Source organism: Phoxinus phoxinus, assembly GCF_949152265.1.
Source record: "Phoxinus phoxinus genome assembly, chromosome: 17".
NCBI classification, from domain to species: Eukaryota; Metazoa; Chordata; class Actinopteri; order Cypriniformes; family Leuciscidae; genus Phoxinus; species Phoxinus phoxinus.
In genome coordinates this window covers 33,173,033-33,188,655 of record NC_136892.1, presented here as the reverse complement: position 1 = coordinate 33,188,655, position 15,623 = coordinate 33,173,033, and the positions used below count along the sequence as shown (strand labels likewise).

Below are 15,623 nucleotides of genomic sequence, written 5' to 3'. Positions count from 1 at the left end.
TTTCTGGTTGAAAAAACTTGCTCTTTGAAACCCGTTTTTAAAAGTTTATGTTTTCAGGCTCCCAAAACAGCGTAAATGCAACTGCTTACCTTCGCTGTACTAAATAAACAACAAAGTGAACTAAGAAAATAACACCGCTACCTGGTTTAAAGAATAAACTGAAGTTAGAAAACAATCATTAAAAATCCCTTCTCGAGACTCCACCTACGAACTCAAATAAATAACACACCAAAAGTTCATCCACATAACAGCGTCATTGTACCCAGCACTTCTGAATGCGTCTCTGTCCCCGGCACATGTCAAACCACACTGACGCCCATGGGTAAAAGATATCACGCTGAAATGTTATAAAACCTTTTGTGTTCATTTTTAATAATTCCAATGTGTGACAGTGGAAAAAGTGCAAATCTTCTTTTTGAAAGTACTGCAAAAAATGCTTCTCTGTTTGAATTAAGATCATTTTTTCTGACCCCATTGGAAGATAATTGCGCTTTTTTAAAAGCAAAACCTCACTTCATTTTGATTTATTTCCCCAGAAAACAAGACTAAATATCGTATGTAATTTTACTCATCTAGTAAATGCATCTTGATTTAGGATTTTTAGATATTTGGACTGGGAACAAGACAAAATACTAAGAAAAGCATTTTTTGCAGTGAGTAGGCTTGTATGAGCCGTGCCGACAGCAACTTGTAAACAGAGCGTGCACGAGGAGAATAGGCTCGTGCACGCTCTCTCTCGTGCACACGTTTCATAGGCGTTCCCTCTCGGGAGCAGAGTTGTTGCGCATGTGCATTCTATCAAAAAGTGGAGAGGACGGTTCTTTTCTAAAATTCGGGAAAATCTTCCACAATAGCTTTAATCTCCCCTGCAATAGTGTTGGGCTATAGAGCCTGCATGGTTTAGGAGAAACGTAATGGTCTGGATCTGTATGGTCAGTTAACTGCCCACATTCGCTGTCAGGGCTTTTTCTCCGGTATGGCGTAGTCAACATGTGACGTCTTCGATTGCATCGCCAATGATTATCGGTGTGTGTTTACACTTGCTTTACACACCAGTCCTGCTGATGGTGTTCGTCATAGCACATAATATAGTTGGATATGATGCAACATTTACTTTATTTACAAGTTTGCTGATGTTAATCAAATGAAGGATCAAATATATTTACATTTACGCATTCGGCAGACGCTTTTATCCAAAGCTTCTTACAATGCAATTCAAGGTACACATTTACATTCTTATCCGATTGTGGCGATGGAAAGATGGTATTACCAGTAGAAACAGTTTGCGACTACGCCACCCGGGGAATTTCGCCCCGGGAGATATGGACAACACTCAAATTATTATCATTAGGTCACTCAGGTTCACTTTCTCTAAATAAGGTAGGCAGAGACGTGGATATAGACAAAATGTACAAAAATTTTATTACAAATTTGATTTAAAACGGTAAGATACTCACATAAAAAGACTAACAACCAGGAGCCACACTGGCAAGGGGTTTGGGTTACCACACCACACTCAAATAGACAAAACACACATTTAACTAACCAAACACACACTTTTCTGTATCAATACACCTAATCACAAAGACACAGTAAAAAGACACAGACACAGCAAAGAAAAAAACACAACTAACAGGGCTGAGGTTAACCACGGGAGGAGGGATCACTAAATTAATTCACAGAAAAACACTCACACCATCAAACAGCCTCATAGGTGTCACAGCAAACGTTCAAAGAAAACCCCACCACCAAAAGAGATCCTCCCTCCGTGGACCCCAGCACCTGAAAGAAACAAATCACAAAAAGAATAATTAATCACAAATAGTATACAATTGTATGCAAAAAGGTAAACACTAACACATAAATAACTCGATCCCTACAATGGGCTCACTGGCAGATGGTTTGATGCTCTGGCTTTAACTGCTAACAAACGTGAGCCTCAGAAAGTCAATCACACGTAACATTAAATCAATAAATTGTCAATAAAACCAGACAGCAACGATCTTCATGCGTGGAGTGACACGATATTCTCAAACGGCAACAGGTTGTCTGGTAAACTGGAGCACCGCAGAGAAATAGGCTCTCTTAATCTTGCAGCAAGAGGTTTCAGGGCTATAACAGCTGTTTATAGCACCAGCCGGACAAACAATTTGCCTGGACGAGAGGGAGAATCCTAAATCAGATACACAAAGACACTACTAAGATGCATGGCTCAACTGCTACATTTTCAGCTCGTAGTTAAAATTAAATACATCACAACGCTTACCGGAAAGGGACGATGGATCCACACAATGTGTTCGTTCACACACAAACTATTTGTGTGTTGGTCAGGCACTGATACTTAAAATCATGAAATCGGCGGTTCAGCTGGACTTCAGGAACACTGCACATAACTCAAAGCAATCAGCCGATCCCAAAACCCCCCTGAATAAAAACAACCAATACGCCTTCCACCAACAGTTAACACATACCTGAAAGTGAGCGCACAGACCAAGACGAGCCGAGGGAAACCAGAGAAGACAGGCTAAACACAACACCATACATTAGTCCCGTACGCACAAGAAACCAGAAAAACAACATTGCTATATGCTAACGCACACTTACAGTCGCTGTAAACACGGAAGGAGGCGGAGTCGGACGTGACACATCCCAAGCTACAGCCAACCAGCTCTTAAATAGGGAGGGCTCCCTGCTGATAGGTGCTCACTGATGTCACTCATCTCATTCACTCGGTTACAATCCACCCCCAGCTTCTGCACCGACGCCCCGGCGGTGGACCGAGAAAGAACTATGAACTGAGTCATCAGTTCCAAGGCCGGAACCAAGTAACAGCTGCACTACCTGATATACTGGACACTGTACCTAACCCCAATGGTCGTGGAAGGTGATGTACATTAGAATGCTGCCCAGCAGTAGTCCTTCCAGTCCTCCTGACCACCACAGAACTGGCAGGGATGCTCATTACAGGCTGCCAGTTCACCTCCATCTCAAGACCCCCTTCCGCCCCCTGGGCTTCACCAGATGGTATTTCCTCAACCTCTTGAGGGCCAGGAGGGGCACTACCCCCAGGTACCTGCCGACAGTCGACCTGCGGTGTTTCCGGCACCAGGACAAACAAATCTCCCTCATCTAACTCTTCCTCTCCATGAAGCTGTACAACTTCAACCACCGGATTATCGTGCAAGATGGGAGGGGGGTTCCGGCTAATCTGAGCTTTCAGCAAGGATCGGTGCACATGCTTTATTCTCCCCAAATCTGTGGTGGGGGCAATGGTATACACCACACCCTCCTCCTTAGGTGCCCTCAAGATTTGGTACACCACTGAGCTCCACAGGTCGTGGATTTTTTGTCTACCTCTCACACTATGATCACGGAGGTATACCAACTGACCCTCCTTCAGTGGTGCTTCTCGTACCTGCCGATCATGCCTGGCCTTCCGGCGATCTGCCGCGGCCCCCAAACGCTCACGAGCACCCTCAAAGGCCACCTGCAACCGATCCTGATGCTCCAGGACCCACCTATGCACGTCACCTGCCAGCGGTTGTTCAACCCTCCCAAGCAGGAAGTCAACTGGAAGTCTAGGCTCCTGCCCAAACATCAAGAAATAAGGTGACTCCCCTGTAGCTTGATGAGGGGTAGTGTTATAGGCGAAGAGTACCTGAGGAAGACAAGATGGCCAATCCCCCTTCTTTGCCACCGGCAGCGTGCGCAACAGGTTATGCAGGGTTCTGTTGAAACGTTCGCACTGGCCGTTTCCGGCCGGATGGTATGGTGTGGTGCGTGACTTTTCAACTCTATACAAGCAACAGAGCTGCTGAATGAGAGCCGACTCGAAATTACGGCCTTGGTCCGAATGGATCCGACCAGGCACTCCAAACTTGCAAAACCATTCGACTACCAGGACCTGGGCCACAGTCTCTGCTCGTTGGTCCTTGGTAGGTACAGCCAAGGTATACTTGGTAAAAATGTCGGTCATAACTAAAACATTCTCAATACCTGTACTTGAGGGCTCCAACAAAGTGAAATCTAAAGCTAAGATCTCATTTGGCCGTGCAGCTAACAAATGTCCCATGAAGCTAGCATGGGTGGGCTGGTCGCCTTTAGCACACTGACATCTCTCACACTCTTGGCACCAGCGGGCAATGTCAGCCGACATCCTTGGCCAATAACATCGCTGCTGTACCAGCTGGGCAGTGCGCTCCACCCCCTGGTGCCCGTGTTGTTGGTGAAGTTGAGTCAGTACTTCAGACTTCATGGCCGCCGGCAATAACACTTGGAGAACCTCCTCTCCACCATCCGGGCGAAACACCCGGCGATAAAGCACTCCCTCGTTCTCCACCAAGCGGTCCCATTGCCGAAGCAGGACCACAGCAGACCTGGAGAGTTTCTTACGCTCCTCAGAGCTAGGAGGTGACTTCCGCCTCCAGAACACTAAGAGCTCCCTAATGACTGAATCTGCCTTCTGCTGCGTAGACATATCACTGGTGGGACAGGGGAATGATTCAATTTGGTTCACCCGAGTCATCATCCCACCTTGGGCGGCTTGACACAACAACACTGGGACAGCTACACCCCGGCACAAATCCTGATCTCCCTCCACCAAGAAGTGTTGCCGTGACAAGGCATCAGCATTGCGGTTACTCTTACCTGATCTATATTTGAGCTCAAAGTCAAAAGCTGCCAGCTGGGCAGCCCAGCGCTGTTCCATGGCCCCTAACTTGGCAGAGGTCAGGTAGCTAAGAGGGTTATTATCAGTGTAGACCATACACCTATGCCCCAGCAGGTACTCCCGGAACTTTTCAGTCATGGCCCACTTGAGCGCAAGAAACTCCAGTTTCATAGAACTATAGTTAGATGTATTGCGCTCAGTGGGCCTAAGACCCCGGCTACCATACGCAATGGGACGCACCTTGCCTTGCTGTTCCTGGGAGAGGACCGCCCCTAGTCCCCCATGGCTGGCGTCCACCTCCAGGATGAACGGAAGTGAAAAATCAGCATAGGCAAGTACTGGTGCGGTGGTAAGTTTTCTTTTTAACTCCTCAAAGCTACTCTGACACTCCGCAGACCAGGCATTATCAATACGCTTTGGCTGTCTTGAGTGCTTCGGATTCGCCAGCTCAGCCACCAACCTATGTAGGGGGGCAGCTAGCCTAGCGAACCCCTCCACAAACCGTCGGTAATAGCTAGCAAACCCTAAAAATGACCGCAACTCTGTCACACTGGTTGGAAGAGGCCACTGTGAAACCGCCTCAATCTTTCCTGGGTCTGTGGAGACCCCCTCTGACGAAATGACATGACCCAGGTACTTCACTTCCTGTTTGAAGAAGGCACATTTTGATAATTTGGCCTTCAAACCCTCCTTGTGTAGCCGGCTTAGCACTACCTCCATTCGAGCCAAGTGTTGATCAACTGACGAGGAAAACACCACAATGTCATCCAGGTAGAGGAGCAGAGACTGGCACTGTTGGTCCCCGAACATCCGTTCCATCAATCGTTGGAAGGTGCCGGGGGCATTGCACAATCCAAATGGCATCCTGTTCCATTCAAAGAGGCCAAACGGAGTGCAAAAGGCCGTCTTAGCCCGATCCGCCTCAGTAACAGGAACCTGATTGTACCCACTGGCAAGGTCCATGGTGGAAAACCAACGTGCCCCCGCCAGCGAGTCCAATGTTTCCTCAATCCGGGGTAGAGGAAAGGCATCCTTCCTGGTCTTAGAATTTAAATGACGGTAGTCTACGCACATGCGCAGACTACCGTCCTTCTTCTTGACCAGGACGATGGGTGAAGCATAAGGGCTGCAGCTTTCTCTAATTACCTGGGCGTCAAGCAGTTGGTTAATGTGCGCCTTCACAACCTCGTACTCAGAGGGAGGAACACGCCTGTACCGCTGCCGCACAGGGACATCATCCAGAAGAGGGATATCATGAGAAATGAGGTTGGAACATCCCAGATCTCCCTCATGCCTGGAAAACACAGTTAGATATTTTTCAAGGAGCGCCCTTACCTTATCTTGTTCTCCCACTGACAGGACAGATAAATCAATCGACTCAATCTGTTCTAGTATAGTGGGGGAAACCAGCACCGCTTGTGTATTCACTCTAGCCGAAACCACCTGAACCTCAGTGACCTCCGGAGGTAAGCTAACCACATAAACCCAGCTGACAGTACCTATGACCGTGCTAGCATATAATAGTACATCTACCGTGCCAACATTAACCACGGGCACATAAGCTGTACCGCGTTCCACTGGCACTAAGGAAGGAGATGCCAACAAACCTGCTGGAAGACCAGCATCTGGTGGCTCAAACAGCACTGTACCATTCGAGTACTGGGCCGAACAGGTCACAGCAACCAATTTCATGGTGCCGCCTGGGATGCGACACGCCCGACGTCCACGTACTTTGACCCGCCCCCCCTGATCCGAAACTGACTGAGAGTCAGCATAACAGCAATGTTGTAAGGCCTGGAAAACAGAACTAGGGGCTTGAGACACAACAGGTAAATCGAAAAGGCTCATGCCATGCTGTCCAAAGAGTTCCTGGTAGCAGCGGCTCAGGACATTCATTCCCAGAACGCCCGGAACCTGAGCACACAAACCGCCCGGAGGATCCTTGACCACCAGCACTCCGCACCCTAAGACCACTCGCCCGCAAAGTTCAACATCTAGTTCTAGATAGCCAATGTATGGAATTGAGAGGCCATTTGCGGCCCGGAGCTGTAACCAATGGCATGACCGAAGCTGTTCCTGACCCCAAGATTCAAAATTTCTCAAGAAACAACTCTCAGTGATGGTGGACACCATAGAGCCGGTGTCCACCAAACACGGCACCTTGACCCCACCCATACCCACGATAAGTTGGGGACATGTTGACATAAACCGAGACATAAAACCTGAACCAATCAAAACACCCGAGCCTGTCTCTCCCCCAACCAAGCTGTGGCCCTGTAGCTTGGCGGGCACTAGTTTCCCGACGCCTGTCTGGATGGTGACTGTGCGCTCCTCGTCAAAGAGGAATCTGCAAGTGCTGGCGGAAAACGAGGAGGTTGCCGCTCCCCCTCACAATCTCTGGCAAAATGCCCCGGTTGTTGACACCGTCTACAAATAATCTGATTATGCCGGGATAGTTGCATTCGTGGTTGGGGATTTTGAAATTGGGCTATGCTTTGAGTCAATTTATTTAATTGTTGTTGCTGTATTTTCAGCATCTCTCGTAATTCACTCAATTCAGATGTAGTTGAAACGGCATTACTCACTGTGTGCTGATGACCCTGTACTCCATACTGAATACCATACGCGGAAGGAACGGACTGGCTTCGACCACGTGTCCCCCCGGGCACCCCCTCACGTTCCCAGCGGATGGCTTCACCGCGAACGTCCAACAACGTTGCAGCGGGTTGGCGACGGACTAGTTGTTTTAATTCACGTCGAAGGGCACCATCCTTAACGTATTCTACGAATTGATCACGCAGCAAAATTTCCGCATTAGGCATGCCCTGAGGTGACTGGTTTTTTACTTTTTCCATGAGACTCATCAGAACTAGGGAGAACTCCAATAAGCTCTCCCCATCCTGTTGTCTCCTGGAAAAAAATGATTCCTGAAGAGCCACATATGATTTGGTACAGCCATACAAGTCACACAATGCCTGAATAATCTTTTTAGGATCCTCCCTCTCATCCCTCGACCGATAACGAATCTCTTCCCTTGCTTCGCCCTCCAAATGATCAACCAAGAAAAACGCCTGATCGATATTAGAGAGATGACGAAGCCGCATGCAGGCCTGGGCCTCCTCCACCCACTCATCGATAAAAATGCCAGACCTACCATTAAATTTTGGACACTTTCTGTCACGAGGAACAAAAACAAATCGCTCAGTTGCGCTGGAACCAGCTGGTTGAGGGAGGTCCCCGGCAGCATGCATGGAAGTACTAGATGAGCCAGGCTGTGGAGCCGGCGTTTGCTCCTGTCGCAATCTTTCATTGTCTGCCTTTAATTGAATTACTAACTCTCTTAACTCCCGTAGTTCATCATCCATGATTATAAATCACGCAAAGTCACTTACCAATACAAATATGAAACTCACGGGTCTACTTGTCACAACTCACGATGAAAACCCGCTGCTGTCTGGTTTCTGCAACAACAAAAAGACAACAAAAAAAAACAAAATATCCAAAAACACTAAACAGACAATACCCACGTCCTTGCACTACACAGTAGAGAACCCTGCCGACTAGGGCTGCACGATAAGGGCCAAAATGATAATCACGATTATTTTGATCAATATTGAGATCACGATTAATTATCACGATTATTTTTTGATTTTAACCAAAACAATTTTTTATTGTCACACAAGCTAATTACATTTACTGCCTTCACATCCATATTGTGCAACATTCCTGCTAATGTACAGATATGTGCATCAAAATAAAATAGGTCCTCTAATTCACCAAAATTCAGTGAATCTCCTTAAAGAATAAATACAAATAAATTAAAACAATAAAGAAAATGTAGCAAAACTTCAACAGGGCACTATTAAATATAAACTTGCGTTGCACCTGCATAATGGATGTGAATAAAACTCAAAATATATACAGTCAATAAGAAACAAATATTCCATAACAGAATGTAACCAAATAAGAACATTTCAAGGCAGAATAACTATGCAGAAAAGAGTACTGTAGTTTACAGGTTTTTGGAAAGAAACACTAGCCTGTCAACATTTTCTGGCTTGAGGGATGAGCGAAGGCAGGTCACCACATTCCCCCCTGTGCTGAACACCCTCTCAGAGGGAGAACTTGTAGCCGGGATGCATAAGTATTTCTTCGCCAGTTTTGATAGACGTGGGAAGAGTCTCTGATGTTCCCTCCACCAGTCTAGCGGGTCCTCCTCACTGTCTAGGTTACCTGATTGTAGGTACGACTGTAGCTCAGAAGATATAGCTTGTTGTTCTTGGAGAGGACTGAGTCTTTGTGTGGCTGCCGCTGCTCCCTCAGCAGTCTTGAAGAAACTCCCCAAGGTCTTTTTCTTTTTTGTAGTGGGTGCATCCACAGCAGTCTCACCATGGGGATCAGTTGGGCCCATCTCCTTGAAGAGTGTAGTAAATAAGATATGATTAATACATAGCCCTAATAATCTAAACATATTCAACACTCATTTCCAGAGAGTACATTACACCACTGGATTTTATATCATTTTAATCCACTTAAAAGCATTAATTTATCAAATATTCTGCAATTATATACATTTACTTACAGCCATGGCTGCAGGTGCAGTCCTGGCCATTTCAGAAGTCAGTCTGGCATGAATTGGTGCAACATTGTCCTCACTGACGTAGCTGAGCTTGAACCGTGGATCTAGCGCAGAAGCCATATCAAGCAGTTCTTGTGTCAGAGGGTCATTGTATTTTTCATCCAGATAGCTCAGGATTTTTGTCTTGATGGTGCTGGTTAGGTCTGTCTCATCATCGTTCACTTTCAAGATGGAGGATCTGAAAAGGTGGAGGACTGGCTTCACAAAGGAAACGCTGACATACTTCTCACTGGAAAGCGCATCAGTAAATTCCAATAGAGGGCTGAGGGATTTGTTTATGGCCTCGAGGACATCGGTGTCCTGCCAGGTGGGGATGAGGTGTCTGGCTTTTCTGTCATCGGACAAGACCTGAGAAATCGCCCTCTGCTGCTCCAGGACTCGTGCAATCATTGCTTGCCTTGATCCCCACCTTGTGGGACACTCGGTCTTCAGTGTATGCTCTGGAAGCTTCAGTTCTCTTTGTGCCTCCATTAGCTGCTTTTTACGTCGCCAGCTGTAAGAGAAACTGCTTACCAGCTTTTTGCAGAGACCCACTGCTCGATCAATCCGAGGATCTCTCATTGCATTCTCTAAAAACAAGAACATGAACAAGTCAAATCATATGTAAAATTAAATCAAAGATTTGATAAACAACCCGAATCATATTGTTCAAGATTAAAGTTAGTTAAATCTTATGTCAGACAACATGAGTAAAACTGTTTGGTTTTGGTTTCTTAACACTAGCAGAAATAACAGTTGTTGTTATATTAAGCTACTATTGTTATTATCAGTAACATATTCACACACATTAGTTACTGATCAATTCCCATTAATAATCACAAATAACATATTATTTCAATTAATTATATATATTTTTAATTAATATACAATTATTGTAATATTTTTCTTTTATATATATATATATATATATATATATATATATTTTTTTTTTTTTTTTAACTTAATATACAATTCTTTTAATCATTTTTTAATATAACTTTTACTCACCTATTGCTAGATGGAGTCTGTGGCCAAAGCACTGAAGCCTAGTCCAATTATTTAGAGAAGCTGCCTTCACCACATTAGCTCCGTTGTCTGTTGTAATGCAGACAAGCCTCTCCTCCTGCAAGCTCCACGAGGCCATCGCCTCCCTCAGGCCCTGGGCAATTGACTCTCCCGTGTGATCTTGCGGGAAAAAAGATGTTTGCAAGCATCGACTCTGCATTGCAAAATCCTCATCGATGTAATGAACTGTCAAACTCATGTACGGATCCATTGTCCTGCTTGACCACAGATCCGTTGTAGTTGCAAAGTACTTTATATTGGCAAGATCACGCTCTATTTCCCCTCTGCGTTTTATGTACATCGCAGGTAGTGCCACCTTTGAAAAATAATTACGCGAGGGGATCACGTATCGTTTATCCAGAGTTTTGACCAAGAATTTGAAGCCTTCGTTTGTCACCGTGTTTATTGAGCACATGTCTTTAGCCAAATGAAATGCGACTGCATTCGTTATTTCACTGTGTCTTTGGGAGGTGGATGGGTATGGTGATGCGCTAAAGAGGCTCGCTTCGATGGATGCCTGAGTTGATGTTGTGGGATGATTAGTCTTTGCAACGCATTTCTTGGCCCTCATACATTCATCATATTGAACTTTATGGTGTTTTTTTAAGTGGTTAAAGAGGTTCGTTGTGTTGCTTTGTGGCGCCAAAACAACTTTATGGCACTCTTTGCATATGACCTGTTCTTGTTTTGTGTCACTTGCCTGAAACCCAAAATGTTTCCACACAATGGATGACGATCCGATTCTCGGGACAAGCCCCTCGACCGCTCCCTCTGCTACGTTAGACATTTTTTATAGCCTTATGAGTCGACCGACTGCTATCTGTTGTGGTATTTTCCTCACGCTACTCTGTCTTCTGTCTGTGACTGTCTACATCTGGAAACTGACTGAGCTGCTGCGCGGTGCAGGGAACAACTCTGATTGGTGCATGGACGCACGTGATCAGACAGCGGCTTACAGAGCGCTAGATTGGCTTTGAAAAAAAAAAAAAAAACTTTAATACAGAGCGTTCTATGAACGGAATGACGCATTTTAAATATCGCTCGATCACGCGAATTTGATCGTGGGAAGCCAAAATCGTGATCGTGATTAAAATTCGATTAATTGTGCAGCCCTACTGCCGACTACGCCAGATTGTGGCGATGGAAAGATGGTATTACCAGTAGAAACAGTTTGCGACTACGCCACCCGGGGAATTTCGCCCCGGGAGATATGGACAACACTCAAATTATTATCATTAGGTCACTCAGGTTCACTTTCTCTAAATAAGGTAGGCAGAGACGTGGATATAGACAAAATGTACAAAAATTTTATTACAAATTTGATTTAAAACGGTAAGATACTCACATAAAAAGACTAACAACCAGGAGCCACACTGGCAAGGGGTTTGGGTTACCACACCACACTCAAATAGACAAAACACACATTTAACTAACCAAACACACACTTTTCTGTATCAATACACCTAATCACAAAGACACAGTAAAAAGACACAGACACAGCAAAGAAAAAAACACAACTAACAGGGCTGAGGTTAACCACGGGAGGAGGGATCACTAAATTAATTCACAGAAAAACACTCACACCATCAAACAGCCTCATAGGTGTCACAGCAAACGTTCAAAGAAAACCCCACCACCAAAAGAGATCCTCCCTCCGTGGACCCCAGCACCTGAAAGAAACAAATCACAAAAAGAATAATTAATCACAAATAGTATACAATTGTATGCAAAAAGGTAAACACTAACACATAAATAACTCGATCCCTACAATGGGCTCACTGGCAGATGGTTTGATGCTCTGGCTTTAACTGCTAACAAACGTGAGCCTCAGAAAGTCAATCACACGTAACATTAAATCAATAAATTGTCAATAAAACCAGACAGCAACGATCTTCATGCGTGGAGTGACACGATATTCTCAAACGGCAACAGGTTGTCTGGTAAACTGGAGCACCGCAGAGAAATAGGCTCTCTTAATCTTGCAGCAAGAGGTTTCAGGGCTATAACAGCTGTTTATAGCACCAGCCGGACAAACAATTTGCCTGGACGAGAGGGAGAATCCTAAATCAGATACACAAAGACACTACTAAGATGCATGGCTCAACTGCTACATTTTCAGCTCGTAGTTAAAATTAAATACATCACAACGCTTACCGGAAAGGGACGATGGATCCACACAATGTGTTCGTTCACACACAAACTATTTGTGTGTTGGTCAGGCACTGATACTTAAAATCATGAAATCGGCGGTTCAGCTGGACTTCAGGAACACTGCACATAACTCAAAGCAATCAGCCGATCCCAAAACCCCCCTGAATAAAAACAACCAATACGCCTTCCACCAACAGTTAACACATACCTGAAAGTGAGCGCACAGACCAAGACGAGCCGAGGGAAACCAGAGAAGACAGGCTAAACACAACACCATACATTAGTCCCGTACGCACAAGAAACCAGAAAAACAACATTGCTATATGCTAACGCACACTTACAGTCGCTGTAAACACGGAAGGAGGCGGAGTCGGACGTGACACATCCCAAGCTACAGCCAACCAGCTCTTAAATAGGGAGGGCTCCCTGCTGATAGGTGCTCACTGATGTCACTCATCTCATTCACTCGGTTACACGTTCTTGCTTTCCCTGGGAATCGAACCCGTGACCATGGCGTTGCAAGCGCCAGCGCTACTGTCAGAGATAGGCCTACAGCTAAGCATGTTAACACACACAACTAGCAGTTTATGTCATTACAATCAAGATTACTGTAAAACTCAGATGCAGATCAGAAAAGCATGAACTATATTCATGAAATCCAAACATGTACCTTATAATTATAAAATCCATTCATCATATATACTGTAGCAGTGCATGTCGTAATCATGAACTTAATATTATTTGTTGAAAAATAAACATGATGGACAATATTTAGCAGGTGAGATGAATCACACTGTTGCTTTCTGAAAGGAGAAACAGAAATATAACACAAAGATTAATATAACATCAGATTTCACTCTAAGTGTGTGTGTGTGTGTGTGTGTCTCACCTGTTCTGTGACTCTAAATCATCACAATGAATCGATGAAACATTAGAAACTGTGAATGAAAAGCACAATCATCAGATTATAGCAATTCCAGCTCAAACATCAGAGCGATAATTAATAAATCATTGTCACTGTGGATATAAATGTACACATGAGTTGCAGAATCTACAAAATGTGAGTATTTTTAACTAAATTAATAAGAATAAGCAGGGGTGATTTTTATTTGTGGCGGGCTCAGTCCCCAATGAGGGTCAAGCTACGATTTAAGAAAAGGTAACATTTTAGTTTAGGGTCTAATTCTCACTATTAACGGTCATATTAACATATAGTTATGGGAGGGTTTTATAATCACTGAGGTCCCGAATGTGAGGCAGTTATGTGGTGCTGGGTGTCCCCGAGAAAATGTTGATGTTTCTGATTAAGTGCATTTTAAGATGTTTTTGAAGGTCCAAAAATGTGGATAACAATACTTTAAAACAAAAAGGATTAAAAACCGTGTCAGTGAGCAGTATATTATTTTTCTCCATCACTCTCTTTGTCTTTATTTTTCTCTTGCGGTCTCTTCCTCTCTTAAAGCGGAGCTCTTTTAATTTACTGAATACACATTGTATTATATTAATTCTCAATATCATATTCATTATTAATCTTCTTGTGCCTAATATGATGAAAACGGCTTTGTTAATGTTTCTTGTCCCCTCACAATGACAGTAATGGCGAAATTATATGATAAATTAAAACTAATTTCATGTGTTTTAAAGGGAGCAGGAATTATAGCCTACTCTTCATCTCATGTTTAGGGATAGAAGACCATAAACGTGCCTTTAGTGACGAGAAGAAGCAAAACAGACTTGAGCTGAATTTCACATAGAGTAATAAAATATGTTTCATATAGTTTAGTGAAATAGAAAATAGTTTTTTTTTACATCTTTTTAATTAAAATTAAAAAATTAAAAATAAACTTATGACCAAAGTTGCTTGTTGCTTTTATATATATATCGATATAATATAATGAATGAAAAGTTAAAGTTTAGAATTGATTTGACACATTCAGACACCAGAGAAGATGAAACACTGATGATGAAATATAAGAGTTTTATATTAAACATCATAAATACTCACAGTTCGGTTGTCCACTATTAATGCTGTTGTGTCTGACTGGTCTCAATGTGTTTTTCTGTTTTTGTTCATTAGATTGTAACATTTTGTTCTTTTTATTCCCCATTCTTCTCTCTCTCTGTTGTCCACATTCATTATTCAGTAGTATGTGAAGCTCCAGATGTTCTCCCATGCTGTGATTTCTCATATATTTTGCCTTTGGTAATATCTGTTCAGAAGAATACAGTGTTCAGTTTAGAGTGAAGTTTAATATTAATTAATGATTGCTGAGGTTACAGGTTTACACTTCAGTTTTACTACATACATGTCTGGATTTTAATTAATTAATAAATAAAAATCTCTTTACAAAACAATTAAATATGAAGTGTTTTAATTACCATGTGATGAGCAGAAAAGAAGCACATGCGGCAGATCTGAGCATCCCCCGCCTCTACGGCAGTTTCAGGAGATCATGTAGCATAAATCCTCTATGCGCTGCGATCATGCAGTCTCAGTCTCAGTTAGCCACACACACACCGCAATACTTCCTGCTTTACAACAGAAAGTGCAGAATCTGTTTGTTTCATGTCTTGTCATATTTTCTCATTTGTAAGTGGATAAAAGCATCTGTTAATTAATAAATGTAAAAATTACAGTACAGGACATTTACAGTATATGAATGTGCTGTGCTTTTATATAGTATATTGCTGTATTTATTTTAGCATTTTACTCAGATGTTCATCTTTAGTGTGTTTGTTTTATGTATCATGACTAACTGATCTAAATATTGATTTATTTATTCTGTTTTAAGATATAACCAATAATGCAACTCAAAGTGTCAAGTCATTTTATTTAATATAAATTCATAGTTCAGATCATTATCATGTCAAAAATTATGTCGTAATTTGAGGCATTCAGATCTGAAAAAAAAAGAAAAAAGGAAATCAATAATCCATGTCCATAATTTTTGGAAAATTATGCAGTTCATGAGTTTAGCTTTAATCTTAATTTAACACATTTGATCTAAAGCTCATCAAGTCCTTTATGGCTTATTTTTAATTCTCAGCAAAAAAAAAAAAAAAAAAAAAACATTTTGCTCCTCATTTAAAAAAATAACGATGACATGCATTGCTATTTAT

General features: G+C 43.1%; 2 protein-coding genes across 6 annotated transcripts; both read right to left on the bottom strand.

Moving 5' to 3' along the window:
- Positions 1 to 1,397: 1,397 nt before the first annotated feature.
- On the bottom strand, positions 1,398 to 8,226 carry LOC306984819 (uncharacterized protein). Of its 2 annotated transcripts, none has more exons than XR_013794642.1 (2): positions 8,062 to 8,226; positions 1,398 to 1,782 (listed from the first exon to the last, which is right to left on the bottom strand). XR_013794642.1 is itself a non-coding variant. In XM_079586535.1 (2 exons), exons 1-2 carry the CDS (start codon positions 6,884 to 6,886, stop codon positions 1,699 to 1,701), a joined length of 1,155 nt encoding a protein of 384 aa, XP_079442661.1. In that variant the 5' UTR covers positions 6,887 to 8,053; the 3' UTR covers positions 1,398 to 1,698. The 2 variants fall into 2 exon arrangements, 1 of the variants encoding a protein (XP_079442661.1); XM_079586535.1 differs by lacking the exon at positions 8,062 to 8,226 and adding an exon at positions 5,816 to 8,053.
- A 36-nt stretch (positions 8,227 to 8,262) lies between these two features.
- Positions 8,263 to 14,976, bottom strand: LOC306984818 (E3 SUMO-protein ligase ZBED1-like). Of its 4 annotated transcripts, none has more exons than XM_079586531.1 (10): positions 14,883 to 14,976; positions 14,509 to 14,713; positions 13,393 to 13,441; positions 13,174 to 13,306; positions 12,845 to 13,058; positions 12,712 to 12,764; positions 12,507 to 12,623; positions 10,296 to 12,413; positions 9,252 to 9,877; positions 8,263 to 9,083 (listed from the first exon to the last, which is right to left on the bottom strand). In XM_079586531.1, exons 8-10 carry the CDS (start codon positions 11,137 to 11,139, stop codon positions 8,682 to 8,684), a joined length of 1,872 nt encoding a protein of 623 aa, XP_079442657.1. In that variant the 5' UTR covers positions 11,140 to 12,413; positions 12,507 to 12,623; positions 12,712 to 12,764; positions 12,845 to 13,058; positions 13,174 to 13,306; positions 13,393 to 13,441; positions 14,509 to 14,713; positions 14,883 to 14,976; the 3' UTR covers positions 8,263 to 8,681. The 4 variants fall into 4 exon arrangements, with proteins under 4 accessions (XP_079442657.1, XP_079442658.1, XP_079442660.1 ...); XM_079586532.1 differs by having other exon boundaries at positions 12,845 to 13,034; XM_079586534.1 differs by lacking the exon at positions 12,507 to 12,623 and having other exon boundaries at positions 10,296 to 12,022; positions 12,845 to 13,306.
- Positions 14,977 to 15,623: the final 647 nt, after the last annotated feature.

Coding starts and splice junctions, on each gene's coding strand:
- LOC306984818 (XM_079586533.1), bottom strand. CDS start 11,139: ATGTCTAACGTAGCAGAGGGAGCGGTCGAGGGGCTTGTCCCGAGAATC. Junction 9,878..10,295: donor CAGACTCCATCTAGCAATAG/GTGAGTAAAAGT, acceptor TCTTGTTTTTAG/AGAATGCAATGAGAGATCCT. Junction 9,084..9,251: donor CTGCACCTGCAGCCATGGCT/GTAAGTAAATGT, acceptor ACACTCTTCAAG/GAGATGGGCCCAACTGATCC.
- LOC306984819 (XM_079586535.1), bottom strand. CDS start 6,886: ATGTCTCGGTTTATGTCAACATGTCCCCAACTTATCGTGGGTATGGGT. Junction 1,783..5,815: donor ACCAACTGCTTGACGCCCAG/GTAATTAGAGAA, acceptor TGTTTCTTTCAG/GTGCTGGGGTCCACGGAGGG.